Source organism: Mustela nivalis, assembly GCF_964662115.1.
Source record: "Mustela nivalis genome assembly, chromosome: 17".
Classification (NCBI taxonomy): domain Eukaryota; kingdom Metazoa; phylum Chordata; class Mammalia; order Carnivora; family Mustelidae; genus Mustela; species Mustela nivalis.
In genome coordinates, this window is record NC_139036.1 from 4,486,190 (window position 1) to 4,506,906 (window position 20,717).

General features: G+C 53.1%; 2 protein-coding genes across 6 annotated transcripts; one reads left to right on the forward strand and one right to left on the reverse strand.

The window, feature by feature from the left end:
• The first annotated feature begins 13,193 nt into the window (after positions 1–13,193).
• Positions 13,194–14,682, forward strand: RANGRF (RAN guanine nucleotide release factor). Of its 4 annotated transcripts, none has more exons than XM_082708378.1 (5): positions 13,194–13,420; positions 13,511–13,627; positions 13,850–14,006; positions 14,101–14,186; positions 14,411–14,682. In XM_082708378.1, exons 1-5 carry the CDS (start codon positions 13,320–13,322, stop codon positions 14,532–14,534), a joined length of 585 nt encoding a protein of 194 aa, XP_082564504.1. In that variant the 5' UTR covers positions 13,194–13,319; the 3' UTR covers positions 14,535–14,682. The 4 variants fall into 4 exon arrangements, with proteins under 4 accessions (XP_082564504.1, XP_082564505.1, XP_082564506.1 ...); XM_082708379.1 differs by having other exon boundaries at positions 13,228–13,420; positions 14,423–14,682; XM_082708380.1 differs by having other exon boundaries at positions 13,228–13,420; positions 13,850–13,985.
• On the reverse strand, positions 14,655–18,581 carry SLC25A35 (solute carrier family 25 member 35). Of its 2 annotated transcripts, XM_082708376.1 has the most exons (5): positions 17,333–18,581; positions 16,401–16,466; positions 15,930–16,082; positions 15,449–15,583; positions 14,655–15,268 (listed from the first exon to the last, which is right to left on the reverse strand). In XM_082708376.1, the coding sequence occupies exons 1-5, from the start codon at positions 17,705–17,707 to the stop codon at positions 15,095–15,097; spliced, it is 903 nt and encodes a 300-aa protein (XP_082564502.1). In that variant the 5' UTR covers positions 17,708–18,581; the 3' UTR covers positions 14,655–15,094. The 2 variants fall into 2 exon arrangements, with proteins under 2 accessions (XP_082564502.1, XP_082564503.1); XM_082708377.1 differs by lacking the exon at positions 15,930–16,082 and having other exon boundaries at positions 17,333–18,293.
• Between the last annotated feature and the right edge of the window lie 2,136 nt (positions 18,582–20,717).

Consider the following 20,717-nt stretch of genomic DNA (forward strand, 5'->3'; position numbering starts at 1 on the left):
GTTCTTAAAGGAAGGGTGGATGCTTCCCTTCAGCTCTTTCTGCTTCCTGCCCTCTGGACTGAAGACGTGATTGCTGGAACTCCAGCACCCATATTGGACCAGGAGATAGATTTTGGAATTGACATCACGTGGTGCAGAGTAACAAGATAGGAGGAGACTGGGTGTCTTGACATAGAAGAGGGCGGGGGAGACAAACTTCCATCGTGTTTAGCCTGGCTTCAGTGTTTTCTATCACTTGGAGCCAAACCTTATCCTATTGTACCCATCCTAACTCCCTCTCATTCTTCACAGGCATTGGTTCCTGGTCGAGTCTTGCTGTCCACCTCAGTCCCTTCCATTGTCCTAGATGCACATCAATGACCACTGAACACTCTAGATCATTCTCCAATGACTTTCTCTATTCTGCCTTGGCCAACCACTTCCCTTGGGTTTCACCATCTCCCACATCTTCTGTACCTCCAAGCTCACTGACCCAGCACCCTACCTGTGACCATAACTTCCCTTCCTTTTAGCTTCTTTCTTCATCTTCAGTACTCCAAGATCTCAAAGTCATCAGGACCTCCCACTCAGTAACACCATCCCCCCAATCCACTTCTTTTTTCCCCATTCGTCTGACTTCGAGGCATAACTTATCTGATGCCCTTTAAGTTGACCAAGTATCTTTCCACATTCCCATGTGACAAAATCCAACCCATCAGCTTTCTCTGAGAAAGCCAGACAACAGGGCCGACTGTCTCCTAAATTCATCCTGACCCACCCATGTGGGGAAACAGAATGGGAATTAGAAATGAGAGGCAGTAAGCGGACACTCTAGTTGAGCAACAGTAATAATTTGCCATGGACGGATAGCAACAGCTCTCCACTTGAGCTCTAAAAAAGTTACTTAAGGGCGTCTGGGTGGCTCAGTTGTTAAGCCTTTGCCTTCAGCTTGGGTCATAATCCCAGGGTCCTGGGATTGAGCCCCAAATCGGGCTCCCTACTCAGTGGGAAGCCTGCTTCTCCCTCTCCCACCTCCCCCATTTGTGTTCCCTCTCTTGCTGTATATCTCTCTCTTTGTCAAATAATTCAATAAAATCTTTGAAAAAAAAAATAGAATTTTAAAAAGCCACCTAGAGGCGCCTGGCTGGCTCAGTCAGTGGAGCATGCAATCCTTGATCTTGGGGATGTGTGTTTGAACCCCACATTGGGTGCAGGGATTACTTTAAAAAAATTGTTTTAAGATTTTATTTATTTGTCAGATAGAGAAGAGAGTAGAAAGCAGGGGGAGCTGCAGACGAAAGGAGGAGCAGAGTCCCCACTGAGCTGGGAGCCTGATGCAGGTCTCGATCCCAGAACCCTGGGATCATGACTCGAGCCAAAGGCAGACGCTCAACTGACTGAGCTACCCAGGTGTCCCAGGATTACTTTTAAAATGTTAAAAACAAAAAGAAAACAAAAAATAAGCCTCTTTTAGGAGCATCTGGGTGGTTTAGTCAGTTGAGCATCCGAATCTTGATTTTTGCTCAGGTCCTGATCTCAGGGCTGTGGGATGGGAGCCTTGTGTCAGGCTCACGCTGAGCATGTGTGGAACCTGCTTGGGATTCTTTCTCCTCCCTCTGCCCTCCCCCTGACCCCCCTACCCTGGACCTCATTCACATTTGCTTTCTCAAAAGACAAAACAAAACTTCCATGGCAACATCTAAAGCTGACCATCGAGTCCTGTCCTTTTTTGGGGTTTCATCAGTCAACAGCTCAATACTGGGAACTCCGCACACCCTTTTCCACCCCAGTCACTGCTGCGAGAGTTCCCCACATCGCAGCCATACACTGAGCTACGTGTCCCTCCAGCGATGGTCTCTTCAGTCCATGAGAGCGGGAACCGCATCTCCACCTTCCCCTAACTCCTCCCACCTAGTGTGGCACCTGTCAGCCTCTAGGAACACAGGAATAAATCCGAATGTTAACATTAGTAAGGACCGATACACTCGGGGATTTTTTGTTTTTATTCTTTAATAGAAGAGTGAACTCAGTCTGGTTTCCGGTGGTTCAGCTTGGCAGCTCCTCTCAAGCATTTTTTCCTTTTACTTCCTTTCTCTAGGGGTTCAAAGTTACAAGCTCTTGTCATCGCATCAAATGAGGGACACTGTGTGTGTGTGTGTGTGTGTGTGTGTGTGTGTGCGCGTGCGCGTGCACACTCAGGTTGGGGTGGAGGGATGCCAGGCCACTAAGTCTTACATTTTTCTTAATTTAGCACCTGCCTGGCAGCCAGCAGGCCCCCCTGGGGGTGGGCAAGCCTATTTCCCTACCTCCTGCTCTAGTCAAGACCCTGGGTAGAGGGGCGCCTAGGTGGCTCGGTGGGTTAAGCCTCTCTGCCTTTCGCTCAGGTCATGATCCCAAGGTCCTGCTCCCACATCGGGCTCTCTGCTCAGCGGGGAGCCTGCTTCCCCCTCTCTCTCTGCCTGCTGCTCTGCCTACTTGTGATCTCTCTCTGTGTGTCAAATAAATAAATAAAATCTTTAAAAACAAACAAACAAACAAAACCCTGGGTGAAAATCAAAGAAATTTCAGCCTGTCCTTGGACACCTGAGGGCAGCACCCAACCAGATGGTGGAAGCCCCCCACCTCCACTCCACCCCCGGCCGCCCCGTGCTGGGTTGGAGTACTGTCTTGGGCTTCAAGGAAGACCTTCCTGTGTGAGCAGCGCACTAGGAGTGCCTCCAGGGAAGGGGTGGGTTGGTGCAGCTTTGGGTGTGACAGAATGGGATAAAGGATGTGAAGCAGGCCTACTGGATCTCTCATTCAGGTAATAAAAAGCTCAAGGGCCTCCTGCTAGGAGGAAGGGAGACTGTCCTATCAAGCCATCTCCATGGAGGGTCATTCAGGGGAGGCTAGGCTGCCGTGGGAGCTCCCCGCAGGGACTGGGGACCCAGCTTTCAGGCTCGGGGAGGGATCCTGGGACTGAGGACTGAGGGAGGAGTCACAGCTTGTTACAGGGAAGAGGGAAGGACAGCTGAGGAAAGCAGAATGGTCCTGGCAAAGCCTCCCGGGCCAGCAACATGGTGACTTAAGGACCTGAATGCAGGTGAGAGTCTGGAACGTTCCCTGAATGGGGGGAGAGAGGACAGGCACAGTGAAAGACCCAGCAAAGCATGTTAGGGAACCTGGACTCCATCCCAAGAGCAATGGGGAATCTCTCTGGGAGGGGTTTATAGAGGGACAGAGACACGACTGCGGCTGCCCCTCCGAACAATTTGTTACTTAAACTGTAACCCTTGGAAGATTTTATAGTTAACCAAGCGTATTCAAAGGACTCGTCTAACTAACACCGGGCACTTCTGGGAAGAGAAAGGAGTGATAACGGAAAAGGGAAGCAGGCGGTTTCGTTCCACCCTGAGCTGACCGGGCGTTCCCAGGTGCTCGGCTTCCCTGAAGCAGGGGGGGTTCCGCCCTGGGCGGGCCGGGTGTTCCCGGCTGCCTGGCTTCGGTGAAGGGGCAGCCTTCCACCCTGAGTGAGCCAGGTATCCCCAGCTGCCCAGCTTCTGTGAAGAAGCAGCGTTCTGCCCTGAGCAAGCTGGCCATCCCCAGCTGCCCAGCTTCACGGTCGTACATCGTCCTTCTCCCCAAAGACCTGTTGCCAGTGTATGTATTTCTTAAGGCCATATCTAAATGTGCTTGGTAACTAGTAAAATCTTCCAAGGGTTACAGTTTAAGTAACAAGTTGTTCCGAGGGGCAGCAGCATCTCCCCCCTTTTGTTTGTGAAGAAGTAGAAAAGTTGATTTTGCAGCTTCTTGATTTTTCAGTCGTTGGAGGGATTTTCGCGTGCTTCTGAGGACTAAGCATAAAAAGATTACAGCAATAAGAAGAATAATCAATCCACCTGTAACACCAAGACCAGTTTGTGTGATCCAAGTAGAAGGGTTTAAATCAGACAGAATATCATTAATTCTTTGAGTAAAACTCACTCCTGGAACAGATTATAATGATGAGTGAGTAATACTTAGAATCGTATCTTGAAGTTGTTTAATATCTAAGGTTAGATTATCAACATAATGGTTAGTAATACGTCACCGAATTTTGCTCCAAGATACTTCTGATTCATTATAGACATGGGGAGTAACACAGAAGAAACATTCCAATCACATAAAGTATGAAGTCTAAGTTTTATATTCTGAAGATCATCTCCTATATATATCATGGCTGTTTCTAAATCAGAGACACATTCATCTAATTTTTGATCTATGAACGTTTGTTGATTCCAGGCCTTGCTAGCATTCTCGTGCCACTTCTGTACAAATTGTGTAATTTGTATAGTTTGATGCAAGGCCATATCTGCAGTGGTCGCTGTAGCAGTAATGGCTATAATTCCTAGAATAGCTGTTGTAAGTAACCCAACAAATCTTTTTGTTCTATGGACCCAGTTCTTCAATACCGTTAAAAGTATATGTACTTCTGGAGAGCTTTCCCAAACACTGTGGGGTTTCACCGGTAGCCAAATGCCTATTCTTCTTCTAGCTATGAGAATGACAGAATTATCTTTATAAACATTCTTATCTACCCAGGTGAACATCTTACAGTTTAGACAGTCTATTTCTCTATTACTATGAATAAAAGTCATTTTTCCAATAACAAAAACATAGGGATCTCTAACACAAGCTCTTACCCATGCATAATTATTAGACTGATGAATGTAAGAGCCATTCCAAACTCTTACGTGACTTAAAGCAGTAGTGACCTTCCATAAATTCTTTTGTCTTTTATGATAATCAACAAAAGGAGATGGCATAGAAAGTCCTTGCCCAAGCCACACCAGAGGTGCATCTCCTGAAGCTAAGGTTTGCGGTAAAATGGGATCATCAAAAACTTGCCATTTTAACTTTCGATGAGGGGAGCAGGGTTCCCCAGTACAATTGGTGACTGCCATCCCCGTAGGGGACCAGTCCCATACAATTCCATAGGAATCATTAATAATAATACTGGGGTGAGAAGCTCTACAATCCTTCCATAAAGGGCGAATTCCCTCATCTGACCACATTTGTGTAGGTTTGCATTTGGGAATAGGGGGTGCTGCGTTATAGCTAGGACCCCAATATTTGTAGGCTTGGAATCCTTTAATGGAGAGTAAATGTAACTGAGCTTTAGCCAAATAATTGTTAGTAGGAAGGTCCACCAACCATCTCTGAATACCAGGGACAAGGAATGATTGATGATACATATTGGCCTATTTTGATATCCAAAAGTAAGATTAATATTTGTGCCCTGCTTGCCCACAGTTGAAACATTGTCCTTTAAATTTTCCTGTGACCAGGGGCGCCTGGGTGGCTCAGTGGGTTGGGCCGCTGCCTTCGGCTTAGGTCATGATCTCAAGGTCCTGGCATCGAGTCCCGCATGGGGCTCTCTGCTCAGCAGGGAGCCTGCTTCCTCCTCTCTTTCTCTCTCTGCCTGCCTCTCTGCCTACTTGTGATCTCTCTCTCTGTCAAATAAATAAATAAAATCTTTAAAAAAAAAATTTCCTATGGTCAGAGCAGCCATTGCTTGAGCTAACAAATCGGCTTTATAGGTCTCTGTTCCTACTTCTTGACATAGCTTAATATAATCTGTCAATGTTCCCTTGCCTTTAAAGGGTGCTAGCAACTTCTTACAATCAGAATTAGCATTCTCATAAGCCAACAGTTGCATAATGGTATCCACAGCCTCAAGATTATTTATCTGTCTTCTGACAGCCTCTCGCAATCTTGCAACAAAATCAGTATAGGGCTCTCTTGGACCCTGTACCACTTTTTGAAAAGAAGAGCACTTATGTCCCTGAGATTCTATTCTCTCCCATGCTCTCAAACAGCAACGCCGGAGCTGCTCAACAGCTTGATCACTCATCAATACCTGGTCTCGAACCTGGACCCATGGTCCGAGACCCATGAGCTGTTCCATGGAAATAGGAATGTTATGAGCTCTATTATAGGCAGCTGCTATTTCTGCTTGATCTTGCCACCATGTTTTGAATTGCAAGAACTCACTTGGAGATAGAACTGTTCTTGCTAGCAATGACCAATCCGTCGGAGTAAGTCTGTGATGCCTTGAATAATTCCTGTTGTAAATGAAGAATTAGCTGCATAGTTTTGTACTGCCTGTTTTAGTTCCTTCAACAATTTGAAGGGAAATTGCTCATGCTTGGCCTCATAGACACCATTAGGATTGTTAGGATCATGTCCTGGAGCGACATGTTCTGTAATAATAACCGGGAAATTAAAATGCAAGACATCTAGGTCTCCCGCTCGCTGTGCTTCAAAGAAGCCTTTCTGAACAGCCGATAGCATGTACTTTTTATCTTTTTCATTAAATGGTGCCTGGTGCCTTCTTATAGAACGGCGGAGCCGATGGCGACAGTGGCATGGGCACTTTTTGTTCTGTTACTGGAGGAGGAGGAGGAGTTTCCTCCTTTCTATATTCCTTATTTTTTTTTTTAAGATTTTATTTATTTATTTGACAGACAGAGATCACAAGCAGGCAGAGAGGCAGGCAGAGAGAGAGAAGCAGGCTTCCTGTGGAGCAGGGAGCCCGACACGGGGCTCGATCCCAGGACCCCGAGATCATGACCCAAGCCAAAGGCAGCAGCCTAAACCACTGAGCCACACAGGTGCCCCTCCTTTCTATATTCCTTTCTGGTGGCCTTAATAGTTTCTTCCTTCTCCTGGATGGCATGTTCAGGTTCCTCTTTTTTAGTTTCTCCTGAACATTCATTATCGCTTTCTGAATCAAGGGTTTGTAAAGTCTCCAAAACGGAGCGAATGAGGGTCCAAGTAGGCAATATAATGACTGGAATTTGCTTTCCTTTCAGATACGAAAGTTTTAATTCGTAACCTACTTTTTTCCATGTTTGTAAATCTAAAGTCCCTAATATAGGGAACCAGGAGCAATGTTCTTCAGTTACCTTTAAAAGCGCCTTAAGTTGGCCCTCGCGGACTTTTCCTCCTCCCGCCTTCAGGAGCCTTCTCAATAAATAAACGTAAGGGCGATAATCGTTTGTGCTCTCTAGATTACCCATACCCTGTGATAATGGCCCACAACTTACCAGCAGGAAAAACGCACGGCTGTGCAAAACTCACGTTGGGGCTTCTTCTCCTGTTTTATTTCTGATCAGATCAGGTCTGGTCTGGCCCCGGTCCCTGTTCGGGCGCCACTTGCCCCTCGGAACAATTTGTTACTTAAACTGTAACCCTTGGAAGATTTTATTAGTTACCAAACACATTTAGATATGGCCTTAAGAAATACATATACTGGCAGCAGGTCTTTGGGAGAAGGATGACGTATGACCGTGAAGTTGGGCAGCCGGGAGCGCCCGGCCCGCCCAGGGCAGAACGCCGCCTGCTTCAGGGAAGCCGAGCACCTGTCAGCCCAGTCAGCTCAGGGTGGCATGAAAACCGCCTGTTTCCCTTTTCTGTTATCGCTCCTTTCCCTTCCCAGAAGTGCCTGTTGTTAGTTAGATGAGTCCTTTGAATGTGCTTGGTTAACTATAAACCTTACCCTCCTTGCTTGCCTGCAAGACGTGACTAACGTTTGACTTTTATCAGTCCTTCTGTTGCCTATTTTCTATCCAATAAAAGTGAGACTGTGGAGTTGCTCGTGGCAGCAGTCCTTTTCGACTCTTGTCCCGTGCTCCCAATCTCTTGAGCAGCTGACTTGTTTGTGCCTAATTCTTCTCTCGTCGCAGACTGGAAGCGGCACACGACCACTCAAGCCGCAGAGGAGGATGTGGGGAGTCCGGTAAGAAAGCACAGCCCTCTCCAGGCAGGAAATCCTGGCCGGACTGGGGCGGTGGAAACATCCATGGGGAGGAATGGAAGGATTCCAGAGACGCTAGCAGAGTTGCCAAGAACGGGATGTGGCGGGAGGAGAAGAGAGCAGAGCCAGTGGTGAAGTTTGGATCACTGGGGAGGGATGATCTCACCAGCTATGATTGGAACACAGGGGATGGCACACATTTGGGAGGTGACCTGTCAGTTTCAGACACGTCGAGTCTAGTCTGAGGGGTTAGTGGGATGCCAGAACGGAGGTATCCAGCAGGCAGACAGGAGAGATCTGGGATGGAGATGACTGGGGAGTCCCGGGTGTGTGTACTGAAAAGGTCATCTAGGAAGGTTCTGCTAATCCGTGTTTAAGGGACTGGCAGAAAAAAACAGGAGGCTGAGGGGCTGGTTTCCCATGGCCTGAGTCACTGGAGTATCCTGGGTCACCCATGGGAAGGAATCCAGGGCAACAGAAGGAGCTAGGGAGCCAGCCCAAGTCCTTCACCACTGAGTCCTGGCTTAGCTGACCTCCTTTTCACCCCGAGGCAAACTCTTCTGGCCCCCAGATCCTTTTCCCACAGAGTGCATGCAGCCCTCCCCACTCCCAAAACTTCCCCTGTGGCTGGTTACAAGGAAATGACCTTAGCCAAATAAACAGATAAAAAGAACAAAGGTTTATGTGGCACTTTGGGGGCTGGGACCCCATGGACTCCCAAGGGCACCTTCTATGAGAATGTAGTGTACCTCCTTCCCTGTGAGGGTCCCCCAGATTCCGAAGAGCTGTGACTAGGGGACCTCTCCCCACTCCCACTTCCCTCAGATGCAAGCCAGGCCACCGGGGGGGTGTCTGCCACGGTGCACCCCCTCTCCCAGTTCCCCGCATCCAGTCATCGTCGTCCTCCCGTTTCTGGAATACATGATGTGAGGTTCAGGGGATCAAGATCCGTGGAGAGGTCAAAAGTGAGGGTTTCTCCAGGACCGAGCTGGGAGAACACAGAACTCATTCTGAGGCTGTGCGCCCTTTGCCAACTCTAGGCAAAGAGAAGGTCCTCGGGAAGGGACGTCACCGAGCATGGTCACAGAGCGTGATTATCTCTGGGTCACTGACTTGGGCAATCCTAGGCCCAGGAGGAGGGAGGGCAGGAACAGCGACGCTGGACTCCACCACTGGGAGGTGGCAGGAGGGAAGAACCCCGTCTGGTGACTTAGGGTCGAGGACAGAGGCTCGCTCTCCTCTCTGCCCCACCCACAACCAACCCCTTCCCCACCCTAGTTGGTCATCCTCGTTGCCTTTGTTCTTGACCCGGCTTCCATCGGGGACACCACGCTTCACGCTTTCCGGATCACCCAGATTATGGCTTCTTCATTGCTTTTCTGGCTCCATCTCTTCCTCTGCTGTCTCGTTCAGCTTTGCCCAGACCCTCGTCCCCTTGAACATGGGATATCACAGATGACTACTTCTGTTGTCCCCTAACTGGTCTAACATCGACTGGAGGAACATTGGACACCATGAGTTCCTGGCTGTTTTCCACAAGACCACCCTCACTGCAGATGCCAGGTGTAAATCTCACGGGTCCACAAGTCACCCACGTTTCTGGCCAAGTGGCTCTAAATTCTAGGGTCCCTGCCATGCCCAGACATTCAGTAAGTCACCGGGACAACTCGCAGAACTCAGGAAAGTGCCGGACTTGGCATTGCTGTTTCACTGTAAGGACAGGCAAAGGTAAGTTCTGGAAGGTCCTAGAAGCAGAACTTCCAAGCCCCGTCCCCCAGGAGACAGGGTGTGTCACCTCCAGGCACATGAGTGTGTTTACAATCCAAGAAGCTCCCCTAAGCCTCAATGCTCAGCATTTTTATTGGGGCTTGGGGTTTTATTGGATTGATATCTAGTGGCTCGAAGCACCAACGCTCTCAGTCACACAGTTGGTCTCTACGGTGTGGCTGACCCCCATCCGGATTCCTCCCTTTGCATCAACAATCAGTCATCTCATTACTGTAAACTATCGGGGCCCACCAAGAATAACAAAGAACTCCTGTCACTTGGAAAATCCCAAGGATTCCGTTTTCTTCCTAAGAACCAGGAACGAGGGCCAGTCAAATTCTTCCTGGTGCAACATCTCTTGACTGGTCTTGACGGGTAAGTAACCTCTTGTCTTTAAAGCAATACCCACTCAAGAAATATTTAGAGGTAGCCCCCTGCTTCTCTCCTGCACAACTGAGGGAGAAGCTAAACGTGAATGATGGGTACAGTCCCTGACCTCCTGGTGCTCAGAATCCATTGGAGATTAGAGCATTACAACACAGTGGGGAGCCTGCGGTGGGGACAGGAAGGCTGAGCCACGGGCACCCTCAGAAGGAGCAGTCGACCGTGGCAGTGAGTTAGCCAGGGAAGAGGGGGAGAAAGTTCTAGGTGGATGGCATAGGTGTCAAAGCTGAGAGGCACAAAGGAAGAGGACCCGGTCAAGGGGCTGAAGGAAGTTCAGAGTACTTGGCATCTAGAGCACGAGGGGAGAATGGGGAGATACAGGGCTGGAAAGTTCTGTGGGGGGTGCTGGGTGACGGCTACAGGCTCAACCCCAGTACAAGGACACGCTGTGTTTTCCTCAAACACCGTATTCATGATGTCAGGCCTTTGTTTAGAAACCTACTGTGTGGTTACCCCTGAGCTTCTCCTGTGGCTTGGTGCTGGGCCAGGGCTCATAATTCATAGCTGGGTTTCTTAAGCTCCAATCAATCAGTTTGGATGGGAAATGGTTGCACTTTTTTTCCAGTGACCTCTTGTTTGAAATTTTGGGTCTCCTGTAAGCGCGATTGTAGATCCGAGAGCCCAGCAGAATGAGGAGTAACAGAGCGTCTGTGTTATGCGTTATACCCACCATACCTGCTGCTAGACCTTGCTAACAGAATAACAAAGAAGCACATTTTTATTCAAACAAAAATCTGGAGTTTTAATTTTGATTATTTAAATATATTCATTTCCTGGGGCGCCTGGTGGGGCTCAGTAGATTAAGTCTCTGGCTCCGGCTCCAGTCATGATCCTGGGGTCCTGGGATCGAGTCCTGTATTGGGCTCCCTGCTCAGTGGGAAGCCCGCTTTCCTCCCTCCCTCTGCTGCTCCCCCTGCTTGTGCGCTCTCACTCACTCTCAAATAAACAAAAACTTGTTTTTGTGGGTCTCGCCAAGCTGCCAAGGGGATGCTTGGGAGAAAAAAAGGTTCAGAACCTCTGCTTAATAGAAACATGTGTTGCCCCAAATTGATGCTTGAGTTCAGGTGTACGGAGCTGTCTGACACCCTGGTGCCCTCAGGGTGCTCTGGGACACCTGTCCCCAGAGAAACCAGCAATGTCAATTGCAGGCAGGGCATCAGATAAGGGAGTGTCCTTCAGATAAGGGGACAGAATCCCATCAGTTGTAGGTCTAGTTTAACCAGTGAGCTAAGACAGGGACAAATCCTCACCCCCCCCCCCCGAGAAAAATGGCTTGGGCCACCTCAGTTTATTGAGATTTGTCTCATCATCCTAGCCACAGCCAGCGGGAGTGGGGGAGGCCTGGCAAGATGCCAGGCAGGACAGCTGTCCAAACAGGTCCTTGGATTCTGTCTCTTGGGAGTTGGAATTTGAAGATACAAGAGAGTCAGCAGTTGGGAGGAACCAGAGAAGTGACAGACACCAAGACAGAAGTGAGGATGAGAGGGAGAGAAGTGAAGTCCAAGTGAGAATTTGCCAGGTTAGGGCAGCTGCCTTCCCCACTCTCCCAGAGGAGGTCTGGCCCTGTGCCTGAATCACTTCGTGGAGATCAGCTTCTTAACACTTAAAAGAGCTCAAGGACTATGGTGCGCCAGGAGTCCCAGGCTGCACAAGGCTCATCCAAGAGCATGGCTCCTGGCATGCCAGAGACCCCAAATCAGGAAGTGCCCTAATCCTGTGCGCCCTGCTCCTGGCTCAGGAGGCTCCCATCCCTCGTGCCCAGTGCCAGGGCCATGTTAATGTCTTCGTCCTTGAAGGTCACTTTCCAAGAGTTCCCTATCTGCTTGACTGCTCACAAGGCAGCTAGAGCTGGTACTGGCCTGGGGGGCTGGGGTGGGGGTGGGAGTGCTCAGCAGGCAGGAATGGGGAAGGAGGGGCAGAGGTGTGCCACTCCACATCTCATCCCAGATCCCAGAGAGGCAGTGTATAGCCGACTTCTCTATTCTAGCTCCTTTGGTTTCCATTGTCTGGGCTCCTTCTCTCCCTCTAGTACCTGCAACACTCCCTCTCTAGAATTCCTCGAGGATCAAACTTAGTCCGCTCTCCTTGCCCAGAAACACAGCTACATCCCAACAACGTTTTAGAGATGAGTACATAAGGACCAGAGAAGTCTGAGGCTGGCAGTAAGAAGGGAACGGCCCAAGCTCTTTAGGATGCTTTGTAAAAACCCTGCACAAAATCTCTCGAGCAGCACCGCTCACGGGTCCCACTGGACCCCAACTGCGTCCTTGCCCAGCCGATACACTTGCATTTCCCCAAACACCACCTTTCCGGATGTTCTCCTGCCTAGTACACTCCTAGGATGCCCTGGTAAGTTTTGGGCCAAACTTTACAACTCAGTGTACTCATCGGTTCCCGGTGAGGCAGGGATCCTGCCCTAATCGCCCTTGTACCCCCGGCTTTGGTATGGGGCCGAAAATTAGGTGCCCCCTGGCCCCAGTGTCCTGAAATTACTAGGGTCCGTAAGTAGAGTCAGCACTTGGAACCCCGTGGGTGGGGTTTATTCAACCGTTCAACAATACATAAAGGGTCTATTATGTCCTGAACGCGGCCGGGTGCCAGGGATCAAACATGAATGGAAATATGAGTGGGGAGGATGTAACCGAGCTGAAACTTGAAGAAATTCTAAAATTCTATGAAAGAGCAACAACAGAGGGTTTAATCCGTGTTTTCCTCCAGGTGCGTGTGGGGGCGGCCCCCCTCGCCACCCCCAGCCCCCGCTGCGTTCTCAAGGCAAGATTTGAGGAGGATTAAAAACCTAATCCCCGGGTTGGGCCTGGCCTGAAGGAAGGCGAGAGGCCTGAATCCTAACCCGGCCCCACACCTGGCCCCAGTGTTCCCCGAACTCCCTGCATCCGGGAATTAGCGGTCTGGTTTGCAGCTGGCTGCCATCAAGACGCCCCAAGGGGGAGCTGCGAGACCCTCAAAGGATTCTCCCCGGACTCGGGAGAGCCCACCTGGACCCCACCTCGCGCGAGCAAGGGCCCCCAAGGAGGGTCTCAGGCGACAGTCTAAGATACGACCCCTTTAAAGAGAAAAGACTGGGGGGCGCGACCCAGCGAGCACGACGGCGTCACAAACCCCACGCGTGAGCTGTGAGCTCCCAGCCGACCCCCAAGTCCCGCCCCGCGCCCCCGGGAGAGCCAGGCTTCCGGGCCCCGCCCCGCTGTGCCCCGCCCCCACGGCGCAGGCGCCGATTGGCCAGCGCGGCTGCAGGGCGGGGCCCATCCTTAAAGGGGCGGGAGCTAAGGGGACCCGAGGCGGCGGCGGTGATGCCGCGTGGCCGCGCGTGGGTTGCTTCTACATCTCTCTAATGCCCGCCCCTGGTCCCAAACCCATGGAGCCCGCGCGAGACTACCCGCTGTTCGGGGGCGCCTTCTCCGCCGCTCTCCCTCCCGGGGCCCTTGACGTAAGGTGAGAAGGCGTGGGCGCCGCTGGCCCGCCGGGTGGGATGCGGGCAGAGGCGGGCGGGGCTCAGCCGGGGTACGCCTCGCCTCCCTCCAGCGACCTCCGACCGGTCCCGGACAACCAGGAAGTTTTCTGCCACCGCGTGACGGACCAGAGCCTGATCGTGGAACTTCTGGAGCTGCAGGCCCACGTGCAGGGAGAGGAGGCTGCGCGGTGAGGGAGGCGGTGGCCCGCGCGGCGGGCCAATGGGAGGGCCGGAGCCGAGGAGGTGGGCGGGGCCTGCGACTGCACGGTAAATCAGGGCAATGAGAACTCCAAGGGCATCACCTTATCACCGGAAGTGAGCGGAGCTCAAGGGACTCAAAAGATGCTGGAGGGAGAGGGGAGTTGGGGGGTGTGAGACGGCCCTCCCTGACCCTCATCCCCGTACTCTAGGTACCACTTTGAGGACGTGGGCGGGGTGCAGGGGGCTAGGTCTGTGCAGGTGGACAGTGTGCAGCCCCTCCTTTTGGAGAACCTGGCTCTGAGGAGCTGCTGTCAAGAAGCCTGGGTCCTGTCTGGCAAGCAGCAGGTAGCTAAAGAAAACCACCAGGTGAGGGCAGGGGAGTGTGAGATTCCCAGACGGGTGAAGGGAGTGGCCCTGGGCAGGGATAGTCAGGTAAGCATCTCCACTCTGATCGCTTTAGGTAGCAAAGGATGTGACAGTGCACCAGGCTTTGCTGCGGCTGCCCCAGTACCAAACTGATCTCCTGCTCACCTTCAATGATCCCCCGTAAGGAGGACAGGAAGGATGCGTGGCTCATGACTGGGTCCCCAGGAGGATATGCTGGGAGGGGCAGAGCCGGGAGACTGGCTGGTGGGGTCCTCCAAGTAAGAGGGAGAGGGCCAGAGGTTTGGGGTCACAGATACCCAGGTCCTCCGGGGCACAGGAAGTGGGAACTTCCCTACCCGCGGCCTGGATGATGTTCTCTCTCCCTCTGTTCCCCCACCCCCAAGCCCTGACCATAGGTTATCTCTTGGTCCTGAAAATCTGTCACTTCCGCCCTGGAGCCTGGGTGACTTCGAACAGCTGGTGACCGGTCTGACCCTTCACGACCCCAACATCTTTGGTCCCCAATAAAGATGCTGAAACACTGCGTGAAGTTGCTCTAGTACACGGGGACCTCATTCTTCAAGGGAAACAAGGGGTTGGACACATACCCCTAATTCCTTCCCTGTGCATAAACATGAGACACCTGTCTGCAGAAATAAACTGGCTTTATAATCAAGATAAGATCTCTGTGCCTTTGCATCTAACAAGACACCTAGGTCCCCTCAGTTCCCTTTGGTCTTGTAGTGGGGAGTTAAAGAAGTTTGTGCATAGGATCAGAATGGACCCAAGGCTGTCCAAACAAAAGGAGGGAAAACTTTGGAGTGACTGGTTCAGCCCTGAGGAAGGGGGGGAGGGGTGTGACATGTCCAGGAGGAAAGGGAGGGAAGGTTTAAAGGGACACCAAAGGAAAGGAGGGAGACTGTCCCTTGTAGTGATTCAACCCTGAGAAAATCAGATGGGGAGTGGAGTTGGCTGTTCCCCTTGGAGGGACGAAGGGTCACCTGGTCAGAAGTTGGCCAGGACACAGGACTGGAGGCAGAAGTGTCCAAGGAGTGCTGATTTGGTGGTGTGTGCAAGAGTGCCTGGTGTCATTTGGTGTACGTGTTGTAGAGGGTGCGTAACTGGTCCCAGAAGAAGAGGGAAAGGACAGTGTGGGGGCCAAGGCGGAAGTAGGAGGCACCTATACCCTTGTACATGCCAAAGAAGCCCTCTGTCCGAGCGGTCTGTAGAAGGGCATCCAGTATCCCCCGGTACATCAGGCCCTGAGAGCAGGTTGAGAGGGGGGGAGAGCACAGGGAAGGCATTTGTCAGAGCCCACCAGGGGCCTCCTCTCAGCGGGCTGCATTCTAGGCTGTCCCCTCCTGCACCCACCATTCGCTTTCACCCACCACCTGCCCTGGCCTGCCCAACCGGCCGGCCGGCCCTCCAGAACATTCCCTTACCTTGCCCTGGGCATCAGTGGGCTGGTTGTAGAGCCTCGTGCTGACCACATCAAAGGGTGTCATGGCCAGGACCACGGCGATGCCACTCACCATGGCAGCCACCAGAGCCACCTTCCAGCTCTGGGGCGGAAATATCTAAGGGTGAAGGGGGGAGAGGTGTGTCAGCTCATCCCTGGACCCCTCGGAAAGGACAGGCCCTGCCCTGGGGAGAGTAGAGAGCGGGTAACTCAGGGAGTTTCCATGCGGCTGGTTAGAAGACTGTGAAGGAGGAAGGGCAGGATGCTGGAGGACTCAGATCCACCATCTGGGAGGGAGTGACAAGAGAACTGTGGGGAGGGTGTAAAGTCAGTGACCCCCAAGGCTTCCTGCCGTTCCTTGACATTGACCATGAGCACGGTCCCCTCTGGGGTCCCCTTCAGCATGTCCACCCCTTGCCCGAAGTCCAAGGGAGGCCCCGCCCTCTCCCCCCCCAGGGTAGTACCTCCCACTGAGTGATGAGGTCCTTGGTGGACGAGAAGGTGCACAGCTGGGTGGAGGAACCGATGATAACTCGGGGCAGGCCGCCCAGGGCCCCGCGCCACAACCCCACCAGCCCATGTTTCTGGCCAATCTCGCTTAGCGCCTGAAACATGCCCTGGTAGGGGGAAGACCATGGGGGCAGGCTTCAGTCCCCCCAGCATCAGGGGCCGCCACCTCACACTGCCAACGATGGGTCCTCCACAGACACCCGGAGTCGGGACAACCGGTTCCATGTGGACTTAGAATCGGAATGGGTATACTACCCGCCATTGTTCCCTTTCTCCCTGCTCCAGAAGAGGGGCAGGGTGTATGGGGGGGGATGGTGGGGCTGGGTTGGGAGTTGTAGGGGGCAGGCAGGGAGCTGGGGAGGGGAGGCAGTGCGGAGGATGGGAAAGAATGGGCAGGGACTCCAGCAGGGTTGGAGAACCCTCACCCGATGCTTATACTGGTGACCCACGGCAATTTCTGAGGCCGCCTGTGCCTGTAGATGTGTCTTCACCTGGGAACAAAAGAATATCACAGCCTGTGGCCCATGGGCTAGCCTCCCACCTCAAAGACCCAAAGGCTTGACCCCATAATACTTCTGCTAGGGTGTTCAGCATGGAATATCCTTTTAATCTGATAATTATTGTTGTTCCCATTAACACACTGGTCATGAGACTCTGTGTCCCTTGGCTCCAGTCCCAGGGGATGGATCTCCTAGCACTGCGAGACACCCCCCACCCCCTCTCCATCCTCCTTCCCTTGGGGGTTGGGTGGGGGATGGAGAGGTTAGAGAATGGCAACATTTCCTAAGATTGTTCTCGTTTAGGCAACTCTTGGGTGTCTGGCCTCTCACAACGGCTCCTATTCCCAGACTGGATCTCCAGCCACCCCCGTGGACCAGGCTCCGCCATCTGACCCTCAGGCATGTTGCAAAGGGTATCTGTCAGCCAAACCCCGGGGAGGCATGTGGAGGCTGACTCTGGGGGTCACTGTCCCTGAATGTCCCACACAGGGAGTGAGACCACACTGCAGGTCTTACAGAACTGCCTGCCTCCCAGTTTCTTCCAGGAGGAGCACTAAACAGGACCTCCTCCTAGCAACAAGTAACTGTGTGACTTTAAGCTAGTCACTTCCCATCTCTGGCCCTCAGGCTATTGACCCTTCACCTATTCCAGAAGACTCAAAGGAGGAGACTGTGGGATTCTAATTTTGTGGTGCCCAGACTTTCCCTGAACCCTACATCGCTGATGTACATGACTCGAATTCCTCATCCACCCCAACACAAACCCGCTCCCAATCTCAGGATCGGGTCCTGAAGGCCCAGGCCCCGCCCTACACCATGGTCTGCTGGAAGGCCCCAGGCAAGACCCTTCCTCTCACCATGTAGATGGGGCTCCCCAAGTAGGCTCCCATGACCCCAGCCAGGGCCCCAGCTGCGGCGCTGCGGGGACGGCTGAGGGCTCCTTCCGCCGTGTGCAGGTAGCCCCCAGCCTCAGCCAGCCCGTAGGTGCCCAAGCGGATGCCATTCATCAGGAACTGGTATAAGAGAGCAGGGGCCAGTCCCTTCTGCAGCGCAGCCGGGCCATCCACCTTGCCGATGGTGATGAAGGCATGGAAGACGTTTCGGTAGTGCCGCTGGTAGGTGCCGGGGGCCCGCAGTTCCCCCTGCAACTGCATCCTGGTCTTTACCACTTCCAGGGGGTTGGTGAACAAGCAGGCCCCGCAGGCCGCCAGGCCACTCATCAAAAAGTCCATGGTGGGGTAGCAGTAACAGGAAGTGGCCCAGGAGTAAGAAAGTGAAAAACAAGCTTCAGAAACGGGGGGTGGGGTGGGAGGGTGGGGTGTAAGCAGAACTCAGGGGCAGGACTCCGTGTCAGCAGTCCTCACCGCTGCAGGAGATAGCCATTGAGAAGGTCAGGGTCAGAGGTCAAGAGGTCAAGGGTAGCTAGAATTTGGAGTGGGGAGCTGGCAGAGAGAGGAGGAAAAGGAGTTTAGGAGAGTCTGGTGAGGTTATGACGGGGCTCCGTGGGTCACGGGACCTGAGGTCAAGGAAGGGCAAGAAGCCAGGAGGATGGCAGGTGGATGCCGGGGATGCTCGGCTCCGGGAGGGCCCTGGAGCAGGAGAGGGCAGCGGGGATTCGGGAGGTGGGAGCCGGGAGGAAGGAAAAAGGAAAGCAGCAGGTTACGGAGGAAGACGATCCGGGAGAAGATCGGCGGCGTCTGTATCGGGAAGGAAGTCGGAACTCCGGCCCAGGAGCAGCGTCCCCAGGCAGCTGCCCAGCGAACCCGCAGCAGCTAGCTCGGCCCCGCGCAGCCTGCGGAGGCCGGACCGCCACACTCCAGCCACCCGAGGGCGGCGCCCAATGGGAAGCCGAGGCAGCCGGAGCCCGCAGCGCCAGCCAATCAGCGCCGAGCCGGCTCCTCGGCCAATGGGAGGTGCTCTCGGCGACCCGGCCCCCGGACTCCGCGGGGCGGGGGCGGTTGGGATTAACCCTCCGCGCGCGGCGCCGCAGATTCGGGGCTCCGGAGCGGCGCCCCGGGAGCGGAGCACGTATCTCTCGCCGGGAGGGGAGCTTGGGCGCGGGGCTGCAGGGCGGGCGTGGAGGCCGAGCGCGGAGGCAGCCGCTCCCTACGGGGTCGGGGAGGGAGCTGGGTTGGCGCGGCTCCGGGGCGGGCGGAGGGCGCCCCTCCCTTCACCTCCAGCGCGGGTTCGCTGCGGACGGGGACTGCGAAACGGCAGATCCGCTCCCCCGCGGGCTCTGGCGCCAGGAGAGCCCGGGAGCTGGGGTTCCGCCCGCAGGTGCGGAGGGGACACACCTGCTGGACCGGACGGATCTCCCGAGGCTGAGGGCGGGATTCGTAGGTCCCAGCGCCGGGGTGTGGCTGGCTGCGGGCCCCGAAGGACGACGTGGGAGTTTAGCCGCGGCCCCGAGCTCTTGATCCTCGCGGCAATCCAGAGAAGAGCGGGCGGGGAGAGGCAGGGGGGTGGATCCCGGGGCTTAGCTTTACACGGTCAGCTAGCGGTGGGAGAGCGCCTGGGTCTTTGCTCATCAGTCTGCTAACGGTTAATTACGGGAGACCTGAGAAAAGAGACTGGGGAAGCTAGCAACCTCGGGAAGGGGTTGAAGGAGAAAGAAGGTTTGGAGAAAGAAAGCAGGATGGGGAATGTCAGCTGGGGCGGGTGCGGGGAGGTGGGGAGGAGGAGACAGGCTCCCTGCCTGCGTGTGAGGCAGTCTCCAGATTTAGACTCACAGCACAGCGGCTTTGGAGCTCCAGTGTGTAACTCGCTTACCAGCAGGATGACCTTAGAGAAGTTACTTAACATTTCAGGGCTTCCTTTGGCAATGGGAATGCTAATTATCTATTGCACTTACCTGAGTGAAAAGTGTTGGACTCCTACCAAGTGTCCAGTTATCAGGGTTCCAGAAAAGTCGAGAGCTGCCGACCCCTGTGCCCTCCTGGATCCTGTTCTCACTGCTGGGAATGCCCTTCCCCCTTCTTTTGGTGATTCCCAAGTCATTCCTCACCTAGAGCTGTATCTCTCCTGACCCTTGAAGCTTTCTAAGGTTTTCCATGTTCCTTTGCTCCTCAAGCAGTAAATTAGCAATTGTTTACTCTCTAGCTCCTTTCACTACCCTGGGAGTTCTTGGCTGCCCCACCGGGAGTGTGTCTGAGCCATCTCTCTGTCGCCCTCCTCCACCTCCCTCTCATTGAGCCTTAGGGAGGCAGGAGGGCTGGAGGGTGAAGTAGAGCAGACAGTGGGTTTTTCCCCCAGGGTTCTCAAGACGGGCTCTGAAAGAGTACCCTGAAAATTTCCAGTGGATGCTCCCAGATTTCTCCACCTGGCGGATGGGATGAGAATTAATCAGTACTTTAATCATTTTAATCCTAGAATTTACATCAATTCTCAAAGTGGGGTCCCTGGAGCAGCACCAGCAGCACCTGGGGTGGGAGGAGGGAATGCAAATTGTCTAGTCCTGCCCCAGACTTCCTTCATCAGAAGGTAAACAGGAGGTGAAAGATAGACTGAACAAACCCTCTAGGTTATTATGGTGTGTGCGTAGGCTTTGGAACCATTGGAAGAGCACAAATTGGGGGGAGAGGGGGAAGCAGACTTCCCACTGAGCTGGGAGCCCTACTCAAGGCTCCATCCCAGGACCCTGGGATCTTGAATAGAAATCAAAGGTCAGCCACTTAACGGATGGAGTTACCTAGGTGCCCCTGGCTTAAGCCGTTTATCTTTAATATCTAGATGCCCTAGAAATAGACTACTTTAAAAACATGATTTTTTAAAAAAGATTTTATTTATTTATTTGACAGACTGAGAAGCAGTCAGAGAGGAGGAAGCAGGCTCCCTGCTGAGCAGAGAGCCTGATGAGGATATGGGGCTGGATCCCAGGACGCTGGGATCATGACCTGAGCCGAAGGCAGAGTCACTGAGCCACCCAGGCGCCCCTAAAAACATGATTTTAAAGATTTATTTATTTGGGGGAGGGGTTAAGCTGAGATCATGACCGGAGCCAAAACCAAAAGTCAGACTTGTAGCCGACTCAGGCCACCCAGGCCCCTACCCTGTTCTTTGAAAGGAGGTGACTATGCTCGGCCCACACTTAGGAGTGGAGAGTTAGACTCTGCCCCCTTGAGGGAGAAGTATCTGCACAACTTACTCGGAATTCTTTTTCTTTTTCTTTTTTAAAAGATTTTATTTATTTATTTGACAGAGAGAGAGAGATCACAAGTAGGCAGAGCGGCAGGTGGCGGGTAG

Bases quoted from the DNA above. Each gene is read 5' to 3' on its own strand.
- RANGRF (XM_082708378.1), top strand. From the start codon at position 13,320: ATGCCCGCCCCTGGTCCCAAACCCATGGAGCCCGCGCGAGACTACCCG. The intron at 13,628-13,849 runs GTGAGGGAGGCG...CCCGTACTCTAG, and splicing joins CAGGGAGAGGAGGCTGCGCG to GTACCACTTTGAGGACGTGG. The intron at 14,187-14,410 runs GTAAGGAGGACA...CCCACCCCCAAG, and splicing joins CTCACCTTCAATGATCCCCC to CCCTGACCATAGGTTATCTC.
- SLC25A35 (XM_082708376.1), bottom strand. From the start codon at position 17,707: ATGGACTTTTTGATGAGTGGCCTGGCGGCCTGCGGGGCCTGCTTGTTC. The intron at 16,467-17,332 runs GTGAGAGGAAGG...TTTTGTTCCCAG, and splicing joins TGGGGAGCCCCATCTACATG to GTGAAGACACATCTACAGGC. The intron at 15,584-15,929 runs GTACTACCCTGG...CTTCACCCTTAG, and splicing joins ACCTCATCACTCAGTGGGAG to ATATTTCCGCCCCAGAGCTG.